Below are 24,515 nucleotides of genomic sequence, written 5' to 3' on the forward strand. Positions count from 1 at the left end.
TAGCAGGCTGAAAATGTCGGAAACATGAACTTTCTTGAACATGCTGTAGGTCATGTAAGTGTTTGTTTACATGCCATATGCTTTGTGGCCTTCACTGGACACAGGTTGCTCTCTGCTTTTGTGATGAAACAAAGGTGTGGTTAAATGTATTCTGCCGCTGTGTCTTCTTATTGTCTCGGCCTTAGGCCTATATCATGGTCACAAGGCATATGAACTAACAGGTTAGAGAGCAAACAACACATTTATCACAACACATATGTTTTAACTTTTTTCTGGCTTGGTATCCCCGTGATTTTGCCCACAAACCGCTACTGCCCCTAATCCTTACATTAACCCCTTAACCTAACTCCTAAACTTAACCCTAAACTTAACCCTGACCCCATGCCACCTAGCTAACAACAAATTGGAACTTGTAACATATCATACATTTAGCAAATTTGTAACATATTGTAGGTTTAGCAATTTTGTAACATATCATACAATTGTAATTCGTAACATATCTTGCTGAATGTAGTCTCGAATTTACATACAGAATCATTCGAAATGCTTTGAGACCAGGTTGGGTTGCCAGATGTTTGCAGGTTATGCCCACCCATCCACCCGACCAACCACCCTACAAATGTAACATATCCCACTAATTTGAGTGTCCCAGATTTACGTTTACTATGTTACTTGAAGTCTGTGAGACCAGGCTGGCAAAACATCACAATCCGTACGAAAAAGAGGAGGGAGAAGACAAGGAGGAAACAAGAAACAACATAGAAACGATTTATTGGATCATTTCTAAACGTTTCTTTGTGGGTGTTTGGCATTCTAAGAATGACGAGAAAGACGTGATTTTTTTCTGTTGGAGTTAGTGAAATCTGTTTTCGAGTGCATTGTGGATAGGCTGGATGTTGAGTGGGGCGTCGTAAGAAGGGACATTTGATTTACCATCGTGTTTTACATTGATATGCAATTGTTATATATCAGAACAGCATAGGACAGTGTATAGAGAAGCTCTGAACAACTAAAAACTCTGGGTTGCTACGCAAAACAACGGAATGTCGCTCTGTAAGCAGTGTCAGAACTGAAAAGATTCCCATAGCTGTTCAAAGTATTTTTCCGGAGACATCGGTTTTGGACAGCATGCTTGCACAATAGGTTCAAAAGTGAAATTTGGTAGGCTTTAATACACAAGAAAATAAGAGATTGGGGCACATATTATTATTATACTGTTCAACACCGTTTGGATATGCAAAACCAACTTTGAGAATGAAGAAAAGGAAATGTGTGTTCCCGGTAGTTCACATTGGTCTGTCTGTTTAGAAGGGAATTTACGCATTACATCAACTTTTTTCAAATTTTGTCGTCAATTTATACATGTTTTTGGTCAGAAACTCACGTCACTTATCCAAAAGACTGAGCTGGACATATTCTGACTATTCTGCACTGAACATAGTCTATTTGAACAGAGCTGGACAAATTGTGAGCTGGAGCAGATAATAGAAACTTAATCGGAAAACTAAAGTGGAACATTATTTGACCGTATTTATAAAGTTATCAGTTTCACTATTACGTGGAGAAAAAATACAACTAATAACATTTTCATTAAGATTTGGATTTCAACACTGGTGGAAGTATTGCTTCCATTGCGCGCTGGAAACAGCTGAATTTTGCACACTGAGGCGGCTGTCGAATTTGGTTGTGGAACTCTCCCCCCAAGCTGACATGGAGGAGTGGAGGCAATGCGGGCGGTGGTTGATAGACTGCAAGGTTTTGCCCCCAAACCACCGGGTCGTGTGGCCTTCTGCAGCTGTGTTCGACTTGGCACAGGCGCTACGAGACGGAGTGCTCTTGTGCCAGATGTTGCACAACCTGTCACCGGGGTCTGTGGACCTAAAGGAGATCAACTTCAGACCCCAGATGTCCCAGGTATGTCAAGGTCGCGCGGTTTACCGAACGGGCACGCAGGGCACGTGCCCCATGGCCTCCAAGGAGGTTGCCCTCCCAGATAGCATATGAAAGCAAAGTGTGTAGAGTGGCAGGAAATTAGCTTTAAAACTGCAACGTTTTCGTTCAACCTCATGACAAAATGTGAACAAAAGCATAAGATGAGCTACAAAACAGTTTTAAAAAATCGGTTCTATGGCAAAAAAAAGTGTAGAATAGCAGGAAATTAGCTTTAAAACTGCAATATTTCTCTTAGCCTCATGAAAACGTGTAGAATAGCATTATACAACTGCATAGGTCAGTGCCCCAGGGATCAATTAGCTATATACACAGCACTAAGGCCTATGTTACTGGCATATCACTGTCATTATTGGTAAATGGTTAACCTGCCTTCCATGCAACTGGTTTTGAAACAGTCTTTGCATGCATAAATGGTTATTCAGAGTGCAATTTGCTCAGTGTTCACATTCAATAATCATGCAACAGTTCCACAGTCCACAGCACAACTGTACAGGAGGAAGTGTTGTACAGTTTTCCACAGTCCACAGCACAACTGTACAGGAGGAAGTGTTGTACAGTTTTCCACAGTCCACAGCACAACTGTATATGAGGAAGTGTTGTACAGTTTTGCCCAAATGTGTACTTTCTTGCAATCAATGGGTGTCACTGTTGAGCACTACTGATAGTTCCAGATGTCCTCCACAACCCACAGGGGCCATAATATTGCATTGCATGATGTGTAATTGACTTAAATCATTCCAACATAAGCTACAATTAGAAACATATAATAATTGCCATGCGAGTGAAAGGTGTGTCTGCAGTGCAGCAGCAGCTTTTTATAGTTCAGTGGAACATTTACTAAGGCTTGGTTAGCACATGGCCTCGATAGGCCCGTGGTAATACTGAAGAGGGTATGTTGTCAGATAAACCAAACTATTTGAGAGGTTTTCCTTTATTCTGTGACTCAGGTGCAAAGTGGAAGAGACTGGTAGGAGAGTGTTGAGGCAGGAAGTTGAGAGGAAACTACCCACTGGGCACAGACCTCAGTTCAGCGTCTAGTTTTGATTTACATTTTGATTGTTCCCAACCATGTTGAATTCAATTGTTTGGTTGAAATGACATGGAAACTACGTTGTTTCAACCCGTTTTTGCCCAGTGGTTAGGGCATATGGCTTTGTGTCAACACAGTTGAGTGGGCAGAAAGCTCAAGTCAGTTTTGGAATGTGGCTTGCTGCTTAGTTGAGTACTAACCTCAGCATATTAAGCAACTTTTTCATAACACGGGCCCCCCTCACTTCCATGTGATAATGTGTCTGTGTGTGATGTGCCTCACATCCTCAGAGCTGGTGTCACCCCATATTGTCATCACAGTTCATCCTGGTCCCCCATTCCAAAATGAGGGCGTGCTTAACCACGGCCTTCTGAGGTTTACATAAATGGCTCAGCGGACAGAAACTGGGTTGTGGCATAGATCTATTTGAACTGTGATTCCTCTTGATGCCTGTCCTAAAAAAAGACTACTGAACAACTGCCATTGGGTTACGGTGAGAGGTCAGTAAAATGGCCACAGTAAATGGACGATGGGTTCCTATCTGTTGATATTCATTCACTGAAGGAGGTGGGGTTGAATGGCTTTCTTCCCATTCAACTCCATTTTGTTTGAAAAGTGTCTGCCGTTCTCACACCTTTGGGTTGTTTACAACGTTTATTGTTCCATGCGGCACATGTCTTCCCTCATTGTGGTGTCGAGACACCTCAAAAGTGCCATTAAAAACGGTTTATGATGGATGGAAATTATACTCTTATTGACATGTTTGGCACACTATGTGGGACCTCTTTGACTCTGTGTGTGTGTGTGTGTTTGTGTGTGATAGCCTAGTCAACCATGTGCTTCTATAGCTAGTGGGTTTCATGATTACAAGGGCCTGCATGACACACTTTGATCCTCCCACCAATCCCATGCCACAGCCCAAGTGTGAGGCTGCAGTGAGAGTGGGTGGGAGGGGGGGCTCCTCTGTGACAAATTAGGTTAAACAAAATCCTGGCATCAGAACAGGGGGTTGTGATTTATGACATGGGAAAGGTCAGTGTGTGTGCTGTGTGCTCTAATGTAAAGGACACACTAATTCACTGCCTCACTGCCAAATGAAGGGGAGGTGAAGGGAGGCCATTCTATTTCTGGGCTCTTGACGAAAGATTGATTACTCAACCACTCCAAGTGGTACCTGAGTCTGTCTCTGAACATGACTGTTAGAAATCATCAAAATGAATAAGTGAACCTACTTTCTGTTATGGTGATGAAAATGTAGAGGCAAAGTGATGACAGGGGTGGTCGTGTGTGAGCCTCCTATTATGCCCTATGGAAATCTGTTACACTTGTGGAAGATGAACATTTGTACCAATGGTGCCAACTGAATAATGCAACGAGTTTGTCATGGTCTGTTTACACTGTTTGCTAAACCCACAGCCATACTACTCTCATTATCAGGCTTGTCTTGTAACACACACGAAACACTCTCTTTATTTACCCTTGTCCAGTGGTTATACATTCTGTATTTGTGATTTACCCATTCAATGCAGACACTTCTGCCCGCTTTGTGCTCTATTGATTCATACCACTTTGATTCATACGCTCTATTGATTCATACCACTTTGATTCATACGCTCTATTGATTCATACCAAGTCAAGGAATATCAATTCTTGTGTTTCACTGACCAGGGTTTGAATCTCAACAGATGAGGCTGCCCTTTTAGGATACTTGTTGTTTTAAAACTACAGTAGGCCTATTCTAAAAATCTTTTAAACACACGCTCCAGGTTGCCATGTAAAATACCTTCTGAGCATTGTGTGTTTGGTGGTGGAGCTGAGATCATGGCAAAGCTTTGTGTATCCTGAATACCTCGCCGTAGGCTCTGTCTGAAGAGAGAGCCTTCTGTGTATTGTTGTGCCAACGTTTTTCAACTGGTGTTGAGGCAGCTTCGAATGCCTTTGTGATGACTCAGGCGAATGTGTGTTGTACCTGTTTAGACTACATTGCCACTGGCATAGCCCTGGGGATGTGTCTCTGCTTTCCTCTCAGAACAGCGGGGGTGTCTCTCCATACTCCGCAGGGCTTTAGAGAACACACTGAGGCTACCACTTCCACTCACATAAATTGAGTTTATTTCTCCCAGTTTAAATACAACAGCAGTGGAGGATGGTGTAAACATCGCTATCCACCATTATTTGTCTGGTCTTTGGTCATTATATTAGATACATTCCTCTTTTGTGTATGTACCACTGTTTAAACTAGACTTTGCATGGTGGATATGGGATATTTAGATATCTTCTCTAGGTAGCATTCTATTCTTTCCTCATGATTTCCCTGTATACAAACATTAATGTACACAAAATGATGTTACCTCCAAAGCTTTGTCCCTGCAGTCTTAAAAATCCCTGCTTGGGAATTGTTGTGATGGCTGGGATCAAAGGTAAGCATGTGAACTGGAACATAACATGGATAATTCCAATTCCAACCTCCCAGCAGCCCTAATGTCTGCTTCCCTTGGGACCACTCCTGTGTGGGGGATGGTGGTTAAACCTCCTTCCCTCTGGGGTAATTTAATCTGTGCGTTTGGTCCACTGTTGCCCCCATGACCCCGCGGCAGCCGGATGCAGGTAATACCACTAATGGACCTCGTTATGAACACTTCCTGGGTCGCACAGCTGTGACTCCACCAGCGAAAGTTAATGGGATTGAAAAGGAGGGAATAGGGGTAGGCTTTATTCTGAGGTTATGACTTGTTCTTTTCAGTCAATGCACGAGTCAGGACAAAAAACTCAGCTGATGGAAAGTGTTAATTCGCTACAGGCCAGACCAGGCATGTATGGTCTTCAGTCACAGTTGTGCACAATGCTAAAGTCCTGCATTGAGGCTGCTGGCGCTGGAACATTAATCCGTTCCCTCATTCTTCTCTGCACATTCCTGAGGGACTGCTGTGGTGGTAGTCTGAAAACATGACCTCACTGGAAATGTGGGGAACTCCACGGAACAGAGCAAGGCTGTCAGTGACAAGGAGGGAGGAAAAAAGCAGGTGATGTCATGTCAAGTCTCCATACTGTGTTTCTGTTACTTGAATAAAGAGCACGTCATTCTCCAGATAAAGCTTTTCTCCATATTGTCAACCATCTCGACATGGAGAAGCTGATTCATGTTAAGGATCCATGCTTTGTTTCTGCTTCTTGGAATAAGAAAGTGTCATTCACAAAGCAGAGCTTTTCTCAATTTTGTCAGTAAAAAAAAAAAAAACACCCAGAACAAGTCCAAGGCTCCAACAAAACTTAACATGGAGAGAAATTATTCACTGTGACGCTGCAGAGGAACATCCGACCCGTATCACTAGTGACATGACATCCTACTAAACGCTATACCAGAAAGAGAGCGAGAGAGAGCTGAGGGAGACATACACATGCTTATGGCGAGCATATGGTTTCTAAAGGGATCCATCTGCAGGCTGCTTGTTGTGGGTGATTAGCATGGACGTGCTGGGGGATGAAGCCTGACTGTTTTTTAAGCATGCTCTGTTGGGCAACAGAGAGAGAGAGGCAGGGAGGGAGAGAGAGAGATGGGTGGATGGATTGCTGGAGAGAGGGAGGGAGAGAGAGAGATGGGTGGATGGATTGCTGGAGAGAGGGAGAGAAGGGTACAGAGCCGTCTGTGCGGCGGGACAAAACAGATGGCTCAGAGTACCCTCGCCTAAAAGTTCTCTCTCTTCTTTCATGACACTTTTTCTGATTGTGTCTTGGACTGACTGACAGGATTCATTGTTGTCAACATTGACAGATATTACTCACTCAGTGTTGAGCTGTTGTTGATCCAGTATTGTTGCCTGCTGGAGCCATGTTTGTTTGTGGCAGTAGATTGATTCTGGCTGCATCATTCGGTGGTGGAGGAGTCTGATAAGGATCTGGATAGTGCTGCAGGGAGAGGAACAGAAGTTCCCTATCTCTTTCTAAACACCTCCTCCTCTCTGGGGGAGAGATAAGCCGCTTCATATTTTCTCTATCTCCATGCCCAAGGAAAAGTACATGATTCACTCCCATGATGCACTGCCTAGTGGTGACTTACTGTAGACTCTATAGACGTGTCTCCGTGTTGCAGGGGCCATGGATTTTTCACCCGTACCATAACATGCTACGAAAGCGGAAATATCTCTTGTAGAGGTCGACCGAGTATGATTTTTCAACGCTGATACCGATTTATTGGAGGACCAAAAAAAGCCGATACCATTTAATCTGCCGATTTTGTTTTAATTTATTTGTAATAATGACAATTATAACAATACTGAATGAACACTTATTTGAACTTAATACATCAATAAAAATCCATTTAGCCTCAAATAAATAATGAAACATGTTCAATTTGGTTTAAATAATGCAAAAACAAAGTGTTGGAGAAGAAAGTAAAAGTGCAATATGTGCCATGTAAAAAAGCTAACGTTTAAGTTCCTTGCTCAGAACATGAGAACATATGAAAGTTGGTGGTTCCTTTTAACATTTAGTATTGCCAGGGTAACAGTATAGCTTCCGTCCCTCTCCTCGCCCCTACCTGGGCTCGAACCAGGAACACATCGACAACAGCCACCCTCGAAGCAGCTTTACCTATGCAGAGCAAGGGGAACAACTACTCCAAGTCTCAGCGAGTGACGTTTGAAACGCTATTAGCGCGAACCCCGCTAACTAGCTAGCCATTTCACATCGTTCACACCAGCCTAATCTTGGGAGTTGATAGGCTTGAATTCATTAACAGCTCAATGCTTGAAGCACAGCGAAGAGCTGCTGGCAAAACGCACGAAAGTGCTGTTTGAATGAATGCTCACAAGCCTGCTGCTGCCTACCACCGCTCAGACTGCTCTATCAAATATCAAATAATAGACTTAATTATAACATAATAACACACAGAAATACGAGCCTTAGGTCATTAATATGGTAAAATCCGGAAACTATCATTTTGAAAACAAAATGTTTATTATTTCAGTGAAATACGGAACCGTTCGGTAGTTTATCTAACGGGTGGCATCCCTAAGTCTAAATATTCCTGTTACATTGCATAACCTTCAATGTTATATCATAATTACGTAAAATTCTGTCAAATTAGTTCGCAATGAGCCAGGCGGCCCAAACTGTTGCATATACCCTGACTTTGCGTGCAATGAATGCAAGAGAAGTGACACAATTTCGCCTGGTTAATATTGCCTGCTAACCTGGATTTCTTTTAGCTAAATATGTAGGTTTAAAAATATATATACTTCTGTGTTTTGATTTTAAGAAAGGCATTGGTGTTTACGATTTTTCATCCCCCAGCGTTGCATCGATTATATGCAACGCTGGACACGCTAGATAAACTAGTGATATCATCAACCATGTGTAGTTAACTAGTGATTATGATTGATTGGTTGATTGTTTTTTAAGATAAGTTTAATGCTAGCTAGCAACTTACCTTGGCTTCTACTGCATTCGCGTAACAGGCAGGCTCCTTGTGGAGTGCAATGAGAGGCAGGTGGTTAGTGCGTTGGACTAGTTAACTGTAAGGTTGCAAAATTGAATCCCGGAGCTGACAAGGTAAAAATCTGTCTTTCTGCCCCTGAACAAGGCAGTTAACCCACTGTTCCTAGCCCGTCATTGAAAATAAGAATTTGTTCTTAACTGACTTGCCTAATTAAATAAAGGTGTAAAAAAAAAAATCGCCCCCCCCCAAAAAAAAAATGTGCCACCCCCAAACCTCGCCCAATATATTGTTATGAAAACTTGAAATCGGCCCTAATTAATCGGCCATTCCGATTTAATCGGTCGACCTCTAATCTCTTGGCTGACTATTGATCACATCACATAATTGGCTGTACAATAGGATGGGCACAGAGGTAGCTTTACCACATTAGACACAATCCCGTAAAAAGCCATTGGGTATTGATCTGCTACACGGCTGACTCTCTTGTTAATCATCCAAACGAAGTGGAACAGCGTGTTGAGGACAGCACTAGAGCAGAAGGAAGGGATCATTTTCTCTCCCCCATATTTAGTCTATTTGTGTGCCGCCATCCCACCAATGGTTTTGTGGTTATCCTTCTTGAAATGGTCTCAAAATAAACCATTACTTTTTCAATATGATCCAAGTGTGTGGCAAAACGAGTCAATATTTTACTAGCCTACTATTATAGTACATTATATCAAAACATGAAATTCCATTCAGTGAATGTCTGTCTTATATTTTATACCTGTGTAATAACTCTTACTGTCTTTATCTATGACTTAATTTCATACTAAAGAGACAAGACTGTAGAGTAGGCCGTCTTCCCACTGAATTCTGGAGCTCTGCTTTTGTCAGTTGCCCCTCCACTATAGTGTTAATGTTGATTATGGAAATGGCTTCTGATTTCCTCTGTCCATTCCGCATGCGTATCCGTCATATTTCTGACACCTAGGCAAATCCCCCAAAGGCTGTGTTTCGAGTCGGAACAGGCAGATGCAAAGCATTATCCTGGAGGGTGCAGAGCGAACACTGGCCCTGCCAATCCACTGGAGGTTACAGGAAGCCTACTGCTGGAGACACTTTGAATAAAGTTGTGCACGGTTAGTGAAGAGATCAGCTCATTTGACTGTTTTCAGATAGCTGAGAAGTCATTTGATATAGCTAATATACCTTTTCAATGATAAGTGAAGCGTAGCTGTTATTTGTCAGGACTTTGTCAATTTACCAAAGTGTGGATGATGAAGTTAGTCCGAGTTCTGTGAAAGGTCAAATCTCCAGTGGGTCATTCCAATCCTCTGTTATGGATGATGTAATCTGTTGAGATGATTGCCCGTTGCCTTGGATAGCAATATCACTTTCGTTGTGGTTTAGTTGCTGTTTGTTCACCATTCATCAAGTAGCCTCGCTCTGTGTGCACTCATAACCGATCAGTGAGAAAAGGAAGGAATCCGTTGTCTCAGAGAGTAGGCCTATTGACTAAAGCCTTGTTTTCTGTTACAAAGACAGGTTGTTCTGTCCATCCTTGATTGATGATATCTGTAAAAACCAATTTCTCAGGAGTGGGCCCGGGCAATGTAACAGCAGGTAAAGCTTGTGCAATCCCATTTCCCATTTAAAAAGGTGCAGAAAAAGATCAATCTGCCACCAGTTTGGCGTTAGCATAATGAAAGCGATGGAGTGTGAAGGGAGGAGAACTAAACAATTTAGAATTAATGCTGGAAGTGCCTGCCTGGGAAAACAAAGGCAGAAGAACCATGAGGGAGAAAAGAGAGGTGGAGGGAGGCTGATTGAGAGGAAGTTTTAGTGGCTTTATCCGGTGAAATCGAGCATGTCCCTCCGTTTGACCTTCAGCGATCATCTGGCCCTCCACATGTATTTTCCCTCCATTAGCAGAAAAAAAGATTTAACTTAACTACACCAGCCCCGTTCCACAACTTAGATTTACAGACACCATGGTGGCCTCTTGGGACAAGAACGTTTGACTCAATCTGCTGAGATTCCCTATGACTATAAGCAGTCTTTTCACTTTTACAACACAGATTGACTTTGACTGACATTTAGCCACAGTGCATTACTTGCATGATGCAACTATTTTAATGTCTACTGAGCTGTGGGAATTTGTAATCATAGATATGAACTCATTTGACCTATAAATATCCTGATATTTCTATGCTTTTAATTTCAAAGTTGTAGCCCTTAGCCAAGTCTGTTTCGGTTGTCGGCTTCGTCTTGTCTGTCATATTCTGATCACAGTCCCTTTGTGGCGCATTCGTATGGTGTTTTCCTCAGTCATTTTTCAGTGTTTTCCTTTGCAAAAGAGGTCCTTTGCATCCCACTTCCTGCTCAGTACTGAGGGAGAGTTGTGTAATCCCCTCCCCCTCTGCTTCTCTGCACTGAGCCAGACAACAAGAAACATCTGGACAGAGAACAGAGAGTTTAGAACGCACCCATCCCCACCTTCGTGGAGCTCAACAATGCACTGGTTCAACAATGCGCTGCTTGGACTGTGGACACCCCCTGCCTCTCCAGCCAAACCCTCTGTACACTGCATTCTTAGCTTGACTTTGCTAGTTTTGTTGAAACGTATATGTGAAAGAGGGAACCTTTAGTCAGTGTTTGCTGTGTGTACTTGTTATGAGTTGTATGTGTCTGTGTTTCGGACATGCTATTATTTTGTTCTCCCATATGCATCAGTGTGAATGTTGTTGACTCAGGCTCTGTGAGCAGGTTGTTTTCTGGCAGGCTCACAATCCGTCTTTTGGATTGTAAGTCTCCGTGACAAGTGAGTCTTAACAACAACGGATTCTCGAGAATATTTACAAACCCCTTTCCATTGTCCTGGTGGATACGTGCAATTAGTTCCGTGTTCTTGTGTTCCTGGTGTCTCCCTTCAAGCAGTTAAGTGAGTGGGCAGATGCCATCATCTCCAGTGCCATTAATCCAACCACCAACATGCACTGCCAAGGACCATAGCAGTAGGAGGATCTGTTTAACAGAAACAAAAGCTCCTGTCAGTTTAGAGAGTGGTTGACCAGCTCCCTGTTTAGATCCTGCAAGGCCACACAGTGCTCCTGTTGAGAAGGAACAAGGAGCTTTGCGTTTCAGAGAAGAGGTCCCAATACTGTTGTTACGTAACAATTTTTTACAATGGTGAGCACAGCACACGTGGGTATGCAGGTACACCAGTACCAGCCAAAATTAGAACCATGTGAAACTGAGAGAGGTACAGTACAATACTTCTGCTTTTACAATATTCTTTTTATACGTGTTCACTCAGCCATGTCTCTTTCCACCCATGCTGAAATATTTTCCTTTTTTTTTGTGCTGAGCTCATGTTGCAGAGGTTTTTCTCAGGGCAGGTGCTCGTTGGAAGCTCTTGTGAAGTATTAAGAAACTGCAGTCGAGTGCAGCAGATCATTTTCCGGCCAGCAGTCATAACCGCAAATTATTGAACGTGTTCTCTTATTCGCAAGAGAGTAGTCTTTAGGGATGCGGTTCGACTCACAGTTTTGGCCATTGTGTTGAGAGAACAAAGCCGTTTTAGTTCCTGCATTGAAATCTGCCTCAGGACAGCACAACGGAACAGAAGAGTCACTCTTGTATTTTTTCTCCCATAGCCAGGTCCTCTGTGACACATTGCTCAGTATGTAATATTTTCTCGACAGAAAACATTTTCTTGTTAAGATGATTTATTTCCTCAGGATTCTGCTGTCCTCCAAGTTACTGTAATGTTTATTCTTCTCCTTGTAAGACACACTTCGGTTCTATCTCACTGGGTTCATCTTTTTGAGGTATGTTGTCAAATGTTTGTGTTTTCCCTGTAAGCCTGTAAGTCTGGAGACAGATGATTACCACACAGACCACAGAGGACCAAACGTAGCAGAACGGTGTCATGTGTTTTACTGGTGGTCTAATGGGAGGCTTGTCCTTTCAATCAACTTGTTTTACAAGGTCGGAAGAAAGTGTGTGTGTGGTGGTGGTGGTGGTGGTGGTGGTGGTGGTGGTGGTGGTGGTGGTGGTGGTGGTGGTGGTGGTGGTGGTGGGTGGTGGTGTGTGGTGGTGGTGGTGGTGGGTGGTGGTGGGTGGTGGTGGTGGTGGGTAAACTTAGTGTGATGTTCACATGAAGTGTTTGAATCCAAAATGCAATAAACAACTATTTTTTTTTCATCTGAAATAAATGCTAATGGATCCCTTTCTATGTGTATGAATTGTGTGTGTTCTCATACTTTTGAAACATTTACTATAGGTGTGCTTTAGAATGTGTTTTTTTGCTAAACGAGATATACTTTGTTTCATACCAAAACGCGTTCTATCCAGAGCCATGTGTTTAGAGAGTTGGGACATTGAGGTTTATGAAGCATGGTGGTGGCGGCATCATGCTGTGGGGTTGTTTTTCAGCGGCAGGGACTGGGAGACTAGTCAGGATCGAGGAAAAGATTAACAGAGCAAAGTACAGAGAGACCCTTGAAGAAAACCTGCTCAGGACCTCAGACTGGGGCCAAGGTTCACCTTCCAACAGGACAATGAGCCTAAGCACACAGCCAAGACAACACAGGAGTGGCTTCAGGACAAGTCTTTGAATGTCCTTGAGTGGCCCAGCCAGAGCCCGGACTTGAAAATGGTTGAACATCTCTGGAGAGACGTGAAAATAGCTGTGTAGCGACGCTCCCCATCCAACCTGACAGAGCTTGAGAGCATCTGCAGAGAAGAATGGGGTTGTGTCAAGCTTGTAGCATCATACCCAATAAGACTCAAGGCCGTAATCGCAAAGATGTATAAAAAACTGTTTTTGCTTTGTTATTATGGGATGTTGTGTGTAGATTGATGAGGGGGAAAAAACAATTGAATAATTTTTAGAATAAGGCTGTAACGTTACAAAATATGGAAAAGGTCAAGGGCTCTTTTCCGAATGCACTGTATGACACTGTACTTCTATGGCTATATGCACCATGCCACTGCTCAGACCGCTCATATTCCAGTGCCTTTATCACAGTCAACACATATTTGAGCATTTATTAGATTTAAAAGTTAATACATATATCTCAGTCTCATGACAAAATGTGTAGAATAGCATGAGATTAGCTATAAAACTGCACATTTTCCTCTCAGCCCCAAGGCAAAATGTGTAGAATTGCAGGAAATTTGTTTAAAAAAAGAATAGCATGAAATTAGGTTTAATACTTCACATTTTTCTCTTTGCCCCATGGCAAAATGTGCAGAATTGCTGGAATTGACCCATTATTAAATGTTTTGGGTCCACACAAATTTCTGCAGGCCCACCCACCAACAAATGTCTGGCTACGCTACTTCAATGTCCTTATTATTCCTTAAATCCTTCCCTATCATGTATATAATCAAACAAAATAAGCTTTCCTTGGTTCACCCTATTAAAACCTGTAAAACACATATTTTTCCAAAAGTTGCTTAAATGTCCAAAAAGAAAGCACACGTTGTATATACACTGTTCACCCTCTGCATACATTAAACCAGCTATGTGATATTTGCACAATATAGTTTAAACAAATAGATTATTTTAATATTAATTTAGTTATGAATCACAATTTTCTTACATGTAACTGTCTAAAACCCAATTCGTTTTCTATTGGAGCTCTGTTGTTTGGAGTGATTTATATAGCATTTTGCCACAAAATCTCATTATTTGTCTCTAAAATAAAATGACCTTGCAATATATTTCAAACAAAATCATGGCTGTTTTTTCACGAGCCCATGTCATGGTAAGATGAACAAATATTAGCTCTATCTCTTTCACATCATGCGTTTTTAATTCATGTCAATTTACCAACAGTTCTTCAAATGGAGCTATCCCATTTTGGATTGAAACTCGTCATATACATCTTAATTCACACTCACCTTTTGTTTGGATGTGTGTGTGTGAGAGGGAGAGAGAGACCCCTTCCTCCAACCTCCACTCTGGCTCCCTTACCCCGCACTGCTGCTCTCTTATTCCACAATCCTGCGGCCCATCTCTTCTTCTGTATTGGTTGACCTTGAGTCTGGAGTATACTGGGGGAGTCTGGGATAGCGTTTGCCCTGACCGCCACCTCCAGACGGCGTCCTGAGATGATGAACTGCGTGGTCTGGACACATTAATGTTCTCACCATACACTTCATCTCTCTCTGAGACCTCACCAAGACCCTCAACAGCACATCCATACAGAGAGAAAGACTAAACGGAGGGGGGTGAATGAGGACTTGAAGGGAATGGAAAAGCATGAGTGAAATGGTGTTTCTTGGAACGGATATTGTAAGATGGAGAAAGATGGAAGGGGTTGTGAGAGAAAGTGGCTGGGAGTATGTACATAGTTTAAGATCACTTTATTGGTCAATTGCACACAAGGTCCAACTGAAATTTGACTTCCGCTTTTAACCCAACCCCTCTGAAAGACAAACATACATATGCAGGTGTGGCAGCCCGGGGAGCTGTTGTTGTCGGGGATTAAGTGTCTTACTCCCGGGCACAACGACAGGCAAGGGCATCTAGGATTTGCTGGCTTGCCTCTCTAACCAGTTGCTGGATCGCTTCACTAACCACTAGGCTACTTGCTACCCCTCCTTATGCCTCCTAAGGAAGTAGGAGCTTTGGACACAAATAGTGTGTGCATGTCAGATAAAGATAGAGCTTTTGTGGAGTGAGCTGTGTGTGTTTGTTTGAGGTAGAACGAAAGAGGTAGTACACGAGGAAGGTTGAGGGAGAAAAAAGACAGATAGTGAGCGAGGCTTCGTTAATGGCAGTGTGCTCTATTGTCTGAAGCTTTTGGCTCATCACACATTCTCTCTCTGGCACATGTAAATGAGCAGTTGGCACTCCAATATTAATGTAACATTTGTTGCTCAGTAAGGCATCAGATGCATTGTGTGGCTGTTGGATATTTAATAGTGTTTTGGCTGTTGGATATTTAATAGTGTTTGTTTAAATGCCAAGCACAAATGACATTAGGAGGTGTGACTATTGAAAACATGACTACATATACTACACAAAATGAGCTAAACTTTGACTCAGATGAATGGTCAGACCGGGCTGATGATGGCTGACATGGGAACTGGCACCGATGGTATATTCTCCCTGCTGAAATGCCATTTGTGTCTAATCATTGAAGAAACCTTTTTAAAACCCCCAGCATCATTTACTGTACATTTGATTAAGGACCGAAATCCAGCTTAGCACCTTATGCTAAACAAACCCCTAACTCCGAATAGCCTAATGAAGTTTTGTGAAAATGAAATGAACACCCCTTGTGTTTAGGTTGAAGTGTAGCACTATTTTCTCTCGAACGGTCCACTTATTCTAACCTATTCTAAACAGCAAGAATCTGCCGTGTCAGTGAACATAATCATTCCACATTCCTCTGTAGCGTTGGCTTGTTCACTTGTGTATCGATGCATGTAGCATATGTGTTACACAACATATTTGTATGTGTGTGTATGTATGTTTTTATGCCTGTGTGTGTAGGTGTTGCCTTCACATGGCAGCTGGTTGTCCTGGGGGGGGATTTCTGAGGGGTGGGGGGGGGGGGGGGGAAGACTAGTGCGGTTGTCACCCCACATCTCTGACACCACCGCAGGAGTTTGTGGTAGGCGGCAGGGGACACACCCCTTCCTTCGAGAAAGAGCTCCACCAAACCTGACAGCCAGATGTTAGAGGCCTTCGGCCTCTTGCACCCCTGTCTTTTCCGCTTCCGCAAAGATTCATTAAAACTTGCCTGGTTCTCATCATTGTGAACGTCTGAAACAAAGCGGCAGCATCTGCAGCACCTTAGTGGAAATTAAGGATGCCATTAAATACTTTCCTTCATTTTGAGGGCCCAGGAGGGTCTCGTTTTATATTGATGTTCAAATCGAATTCATCAATTCAAATGTATTTGTCACATGTCAACTACAACAGGTGTTGACTTTAAAAGGCATACTTAAGAGCCCATTCCCAACAGAATTAAAAAGTAAGAAAAATTTACACACAAAAAAGGTCATTTTAACACAATACAATACCGAGGCGATATACAAGGAGTACCGGTACCAAGTCAATGTCCAGGGGTATGCGATAAACTCAGCAAAAAAGAAACGACCCTGTCTTTCAAAGATAATTAGTAAAAATCCAAATAACTTTACAGATCTTCATTGTAAAGTGTTTAAACACTGTTTCCCATGCGTGTTCAATGAACCATAAACAAATAATGACCATGCACCTGTGGAATGGTCTAAACTACCAGCTTATAGACGGTCACAGTTATGAAAATATTAGGACACTAAAGAGGCCTTTCTACTGACCATTGAAAACACCAAAAGAAAGATGCCCAGGATCCCTGCTCATCTGTGTGAATGCCTTAGGCATGCTGCAAGGAGGCATGAGGGCTGCAAGGAGGCATAAGTACTGCAGATGTGGCCAGGGTAATAAATTGCAATGTCCGTACTGTGAGACGCCTAAGACAGCGCTACAGTCCTCGCAGTGACAGACCACGTTTAACAACACCTGCACAGGATTAGTACATCCGAACATCACACTTGCGGGACAGGTACAGGATGGAGACAACAACTGCCCGAGTTACACCAGGAACGCACAATCCCTCCATCGGTGTTCAGACTATCCGCAATAAGCTGAGAGAGGCTGGACTGAGGGCTTGTAGGCCTGTTGTAAGGCAGGTCCTCACCAGACATCACTGGCAACAATGTCGCCCATGGGCACAAACCCACAGTCGCTGGACCAGACAAGACTGGCAAAAAGTGCTCTTCACTGATGAGTTGCGGTTGTCTCACCAGGGGTGATGGTCGGATTCGCGTTTATCGTCGAAGGAATGAGCGTTACACCGAGGCCTGTACTCTGGAGTGGGACCGATTTGGAAGTGGATCATCGGACTGAGCTTGTTGTCATTGCAGGCAGTCTCAACGTTGTGCGTTACAGGGAAGACATCCTTCTCCCTCATGTGGTACCCTTCCTGCAGGCTCATCTTGACATGACCCTCCAGCATGACAATGCCACCAGCCATACTGCTCGTTCTGTGCGTGATTTCCTGCAACACAGGAATGTTAGTGTTCTGCCATGGCCAGCGAAGAGCCCGGATCTCAATCCCATTGAGCACGTCTGGGACCTGTTGGATTGGAGGGTGAGGGCTAGGGCCATTCCCCCCAGAAATGTCCGGGAACTTGCATGTGCCTGGGTGGAAGAGTGGGGTAAAATCCCACAGCAAGAACTGGCAAATCTGGTGCAGTCCATGAAGAGGAAATGCACTGCAGTACTTAATGCAGCTGGTGGCCACACCAGATACTGACTGTTACTTTTGATTTTGTCCCCCCCCCCCCTTTTTCAGGGACACATTCCATTTCTGTTAGTCACATGTCTGTGGAACTTGTTCAGTTTATGTCTCAGTTGTTGAGCCTTGTTATGGTCATACAAATATTTACACATGTTAAGTTTGATGAAAATAAACACAGTTGACAGTGAGAGGACTTTTCTTTTTTTGCTGATTTTAATTGAGGTAATATGTAAGAAGTAGAATCAGATTTTTAAAAAGCTGATAAAAATACACCTTATGGAACAGCGGGGACTATGAAGAGACACACACACACACACACACATTTACACATAAGACACTCACTCTACACACACGTACATATGGATTGTGTATTGTAGAGATGTGGTAGTAGAGTAGTGACCTGAGGGAACACACTTATCGTGTTGTGAAAAGTGTCATGTAATGTGATGTAATATTTTAAATTGAAAATAACTGCCTTAATGTTGCTGGACCTCAGGAATAATGGTAATGGGGATCCTTAATAAATACAAATATAAATCTATGGATCTTTTGGGGCGGTATGCGAATTGGAGTGTGTCCAGGGTGTCTGGGATGATGGAGTTGATGTGAGCCATGACGAGCCTTTCAAAGCATTTTATGGCTACAGATGTGAGTGCTATAGGGCAATAGTAATTTAGACCGGCTACCTTGGTGTTCTTGGACACAGGATTCAGTGTTGCTTGCCTCGAAGTGAGTATAGAAGGCATTTAGCTTGTCTGGTAGGCTTGCGTCACTGGGCAGCTCATGGCTGGGTTTCCCTTTGTAATCCATGATAGTTTACAAGCCCTGTCACATCCGACGAGCGTCAGAGCCGGTGTAGTAGGATGCGATCTTGGTCCTGTATTGATGCTTTGCCTGTTTGATGGTTCGTCGGCGGACATAGCGGGATTTCTTATAAGTGTCCGGATTAGTCTCCCGCTACTTGAAAGCGGCAGCTCTAGCCTTTAGCTCAGTGCAGATGTTGCTGTTATAAATGGCTTCTGGTTGGGATATGTACGTACAGTCACTGTGGGGACACCGTTGTCGATGTACCTCTTACTAATGAAGCGAGTGACTTATGTGCTAAACTCCTCAATGCTATCGGATGAATCCCGGAACATATTCCAGTATGCACTAGAGAAACAACAGTCCTGTAGCTTAGTAAGTGCTTCATCAGACCACTTCTGTATTAAGCACGTCACTGGTACTTCCTGTTTGAGTTTTTACTTTTAAGCAGGAATCGTGAGGATAGAGCTATGGTCAGATATGCCAAATGAAGGACGAGGGAGAGCTTTGTATGTGTCTCTCTCTCTGTGTGGAGTAAAGGTGATGTATATATTTTTTTTGCCTTTGCCAGGTGACATGCTGGTAGAAATGAGGTAAGATGGATGTCAGTTTTCATGCATTAAAATCACCGGCCACTAGGAATGTCGTCTCTGGGTGAACATTTTCTTGTTTGCTTATGGCCATATACAGTTCGTTGAGTGCAGTCTTAGTGCCAGCATCGGTATGTGGTGGTAAATAAACTAGTCCTTGTTCAGCTACAACTCAGAAAAACAGGATATTACAGTTCTTCAGATCACATTGATCTGTCTCGAACTGAGCTCATCCAGTTTATTCTCTATTGTTTGCACATTCGCCAATAGAACGGAGGGTAGAGGCGGTTTATCCACTCAGTCTCGTTAGGTATCCCACCGCCTCTTCCTTTTTGGAGTGTCTGGGATTTGGGATTTGGGCCTGGTCCGGGATGAGCAGTATTTTCTTCACCTCCGACTCATTGAAGTTTAAATCCTCTGTTCTGATGTCCAGAAGCTTTTTTTGGTCATAGGAAACGATGGTGGAAACAAAAAAAGTTACGATCAGAGCAAAAAACACAAAAAAAAACACAATTGGTTAGGAGCCTGTTGTTTACCAGAATGGGGATCCTCCATACTACATGTGGTGCTGTGGAGCTGAGAGGTTAGCTCCCGACAGAGGCCTTGAGCATGTCTGGGTGTAAACAAAGCATATCTTCACACATCAACCCCCAGCCCCCCCCAGGAGTGTGGACAAAGCCAAGCACAAACCCCAACCAACTATTACCAGTACTTCCCTTTAGCCTGGTCTTTATTTATGACAGTAGCTCTTGTCCCAAGGTTGTTGAGAAGGAGAAGGACAGCAGAACAGTGGATATCTGACCTACTTATCTTCACCCAGGCTCCCAGAATAGATAGAGAGGAAAAAAACACACAGGAGTAAAGTGTGGGAAAGCTCCTGCACAGCTTCTTTAACCTTGAAAAGTATTTTCCTTATTAAAACAAAGTCCAGGGGCTCCAGGAGAGAAAAAGTTCACCTCGGGAAGCACAAGAGCAGAATTAAATCTGCTAAATTTGAGACAAACTAAAACATTTTCATTTTCTCATCCACTTTACAACAGCTTCTCATCGCCTTAGGATGAACGAGATGATGGTAATGAGAAAAACAATGTGATGGCTTTTTCAACAACACGGTTGATGGGAACCTTGAACACCCCCCTCCCCCTCCCCCTCCCAATCCCCTGTTCCCTCCCTCATTTCCTTCATGAGCAGAGTCTGAAAACGTGTTTAATGAATTACTTTTCTTATTTTATTAGTTCATCACCATTTTGACGACCATTATGTTTTCATTTAGTAGTTTAGGTGGTTAGATAAGCGCTGAAACTTTGCAACAGTTTAGCATATACCTGTGAGAAGTCTTCATTTAAGTCACTCCCGGGGCTGTTACATCACAACAGATTAGGATAGAGATGTATCCTGAATGCTTGTGTTGTGTTCTGCGGTGCGAGCGAGTGGGATATTGGAAAGTTGACTCTCCTACACGACTTTGCTCTCTGCTCCCGCCTCAACGTCATGAATGTTTCAACATGCTGAGATTATTAGGCAAACATGGATATAGTTTTGTGTATATCTTCTGCATCAACGGGTTGGGGTCCTCTTCCGTGATAAATGCTTCTTGTTACAGCGTGGCTGTTACCCCAACCCTGAGAGAATGCAGGAAGCAGCTTTATGGATGGCTGCACAGACCCAGCACAAACCTCAGTTCAACCAGGCCAGAGCAGTGCATCTGTTTGTCGAGACAGGGAAGGAAGGAGATGGGGGGGGTATTTTATTCACACTAAGACAATATTACATTATGAATTATAGATACAGGTGTTTTGAAGGAAAATAACAGACCGTTTGTGATTGTAACCAAGTTTGCTGATGAATTTGCTCATAAGCCTCATAGGTGGACTGATGATTCCTGGCAGATTTTAAACACGATAAACTCGGCTCCACAATTCACCCACGAACACATTACCTGCTATCCCATGACTGAAGACTTTGATAGGGCAGCAGAATAAAGCGATCCCCCTAGCACACTGATCCCTCCTTCATGTAAAGAATCTGCCTTTTCATTTGGTGAATATGAAAGCCATCTGTTAGTATTTATCTCCTCGTGATCAAATCAAATTGTATTAGTCACGTGTCAAATACAACAGGTGTAGGTAGACCTTACAGTGAAATGCTTACTTACAAGCCCCTAACCAACAATGCAGTTTAACAAATACAAATAAGAATAAGAAATAAAAGTAACAAGTAGTTAAAGTAGTAAAATAACATTATTGAGACTATATACAGGGGGTGCCGGTACAGGGTCAATATGCGGGGGCAGCGGTTTGGTCGAAGGTGATGCAACGTGGCTGATGTGTCTTGTGTTTTGTCCCTCATTACACAGCATGTAAAGCAGCACAGATACTTATTAGATTAGGGTTGGAGGCAGACAGACCAACGAGAAGAGCAGCAGCACACAGTGAAGCAAAGTAGCTCCTCCATGACTCGGCAACAAGGGAGGTGGAGGATGGACTTGAATTGTGTTCCATCATAAACCCCCACGTCCAGCCACAGTCATGCACATGCAAACGTGTCTTCTCTTCAACAGTATTATATTTTCTACTCTTCTATTTGCTTTATACACCTGACAACAATTGCTGTTTTGCTGCACTTTTACTGGAATTAGATTTGTTTATCGTCAGTGGAATGCGCAAGGTCATTCTCATATATTATTTTTGATAAGGAAGAGGAAGCAACTTTTCTCTTTTCTACATCAGTCACCTGGTTCTCAGACTAAGCAGACATTACCGTGGGGACTGTCCCATTTGAACTGGGTGCAGAGTTACTTTTTTGAGTGTGTGCCTCTCACTGTCCACTGCCCGTTAGTGTACTATAGAATATTAAGATTGATCGTTTTTCAGCAAGGGATCGAGTACTCTGATTGGCTGTTGCACTATTAAGGTGAAATATTGATCAGAAAGCAGGAACGGGCGGTCCGTCTGGGGATTTAATGAATTATTTATGGGCGGATGATGACTCGGCACAACAGCTAGTGTTTGCCTTACCGGAAATGAATAAAATCCAATATGTTGTTTTTGTGTCGAAATTAAGTGTGAAATGGGAGTAGACAGCAAGGCTGATCTCTGTGGTATGAAAACACCACTATCGCTTTTCCCCGAGGGACGTTACGCGAGTTGACATGTAAAAAGTTCCCAAGTGTGCCCTTCTCGTATCTGTTTGTAACCGCAGGGATATTGACAAAATCACTAAAACATCTTAATGTGACATGCAATATTTTCTTGAGCATAAAAAGAGGCTGACATGAGTGGGCTGAGAAATGCTTCTCTATTACATATCTCTTTTATCACAACCAAACAAAATCAGCGGCCAAAAGAACACCAGCGAATTGCCCAATATCCAGTGATCTGTCCAGGCTGGTTGGCGGAATTAACCAATAAATCTGGTCTAGCATTTCTGGCCCACACTAATACCTCTTAATGAGGGTGTCTGCCTGAACGTTTTCCAGGAAAGGAGTGCTCTGCTCTTACGTCACAGCCTGCTTTCTGCTTGAGGGCCTGGGAATGGGAAGAGAAGCTGGGATAAAGATGATTTGGAGAGAAAAGCCATCCTGGTATTCATCCTCCTCTCTTGTTCTCAGCATCTTCCTGGTAATGAGAGGAGTCGGAGCCTCAAGGCAGCCATGCAGCCACGGCAACGCAGCGCTGGATCCCCACATTTATTATTAGACTTATTTATTCTATTAAAAGCTATGAATTATGGCTCTCCCACAGAGTGGCTGCTCTGATTTAATGTCGGGAGCTGTTCGTGCCTTACCACCAACCCTGACATAGCCTACTATCCACACACTCCCTTGATTGTTGTCCCCCTAATGGAGGATGTGGGGAGAACCAGACCTCACTAATGTCTAGGCCAAATTCACATAGAAATGTGAGTTATAGATCTGTGATTCTCATTGAAAGCAAGTACAAGAAGCGGTATATCAGTTCCATGTGCACTATTTCTTTGCTTCCCTTAAGTTGAGTTTTTGCGTGTTTTACTTTCAGTTTTGAACACCAGCTTCAAACGTCTGAAAACATAGCCGCGGGAAGTATGGGTGCTGGGTTGCTGCAGCACCCCCTGAGAAATCTGAATAAAAAATATATATATTAAGAAAAAAAAGTATTGGGCCTTTACTAGTATTGGTGGACCGTTTTGGCAAAACAAGTAGTTTTACACTGTAATTAAGAACAGTATCTTGCAGGATTCAATAGTTGGAATTGTAAGAGTTGTTGCCCTGTCTGTTTCTATGTGATTGTCATTCTAATGGAATCCAGAAAGAACAACACCCTGTCCTCAAACATTTACATTAAAAGGTGCAAAGTTATGTACAAAGACACAAAACATCCACATAAAAAAAACTATAATAACATGGAAAACAACCACTTTTTGTGCAGTATTAATTTACCATCCTTACAAACCACTTAATGTAAATGTACAGTACATTACTGTATTATACATAGGGTGGTAATCTCGGTTTGTACCTGCAGACTTTCCATCACCATGAAGAAAAACAATGCACAATACACTAATTGAGTACATTGAGACATCAACTGGTTTGTGATGTGATGAAGTGGTTCAGTTGGTAGAGCATGGCGCTTGCAATGCTAGGGTTGTGGGTTCGATTCCCATGGGAGACCAGTACAAAAATGATTGCACTAAGTTACTCTGGATAAGAGTGTCTACTAAAATGGAAAAGGAATGAATAGATCATTTCAGTTTTCACATAGAAACACGTTGCATTTGCTAATAAGTATTTCAAGAAACTGGAAAATGTATATCAAGCAAGTATTTCTATATCCCACAAGTATTATCAGATGAACTGTTTTGTACAGAAAATGATCAGACTCGAGTTACAAATGCTGGTAAACACTCAAATACATTTAGTTTACATTTTTTCACTACAATAGTGCTGGGCCTTTGCTACCCCTGTATTAGACAATATGCACCCCTACCCCCAAACTACTTCCCACGTCTATGGCTAAAAATACAATATATTTCACAGCCGTTTGGATGGTACAATGATTCTCTACACTATACTTGTTAATTTTTTCACGTAAACTCAAATTCGGCAAATTATTAGAATTTTAGCTACCAGGAAATGGCGGAGCGATTTCTGCATATTTAATGCTAAAAATACTCTGCAATACGGAGAGCAGGAAGGAAGCGACTGATTGGGTCGTGGGTTAAAGGGGTGTGGTGTATGAGAGGAGAATGGAATTTAGGAAGGATTGTTCCAGATGACCGATGGGTTGTTGACTGTGCACTCAGGAAGCTGTGACAGAATCACCTGCTCCAGAGGGACGAACACTGGGGACAATGACAGCGCCCATGAGTTTAGCCTGGTGTTTATTGGCTGTTAGGCTGTCTTACACAATAGGTTACTTTTAACCAAGATGGTTGCT

At 42.8% G+C, this 24,515-nt stretch overlaps 1 protein-coding gene across 6 annotated transcripts in view; it reads left to right on the plus strand.

Moving 5' to 3' along the window:
* Positions 1 to 710: 710 nt before the first annotated feature.
* LOC115146917 (guanine nucleotide exchange factor VAV2-like) overlaps positions 711 to 24,515 on the plus strand; it is a 272,051-nt gene continuing 248,246 nt past the window's right edge. For all 6 annotated transcript variants that reach the window (XM_065004811.1, XM_065004813.1, XM_065004814.1 and 3 more), the window contains exon 1: positions 711 to 1,914. In XM_065004811.1, coding sequence (XP_064860883.1) covers positions 1,711 to 1,914 — 204 coding nt within the window. In that variant the 5' untranslated portion in view covers positions 711 to 1,710. The remainder of the gene's footprint in view (positions 1,915 to 24,515) is intronic.

The sequence above is a fragment of the Oncorhynchus nerka genome, linkage group LG19 (assembly GCF_034236695.1).
Source record: "Oncorhynchus nerka isolate Pitt River linkage group LG19, Oner_Uvic_2.0, whole genome shotgun sequence".
NCBI classification, from domain to species: Eukaryota; Metazoa; Chordata; class Actinopteri; order Salmoniformes; family Salmonidae; genus Oncorhynchus; species Oncorhynchus nerka.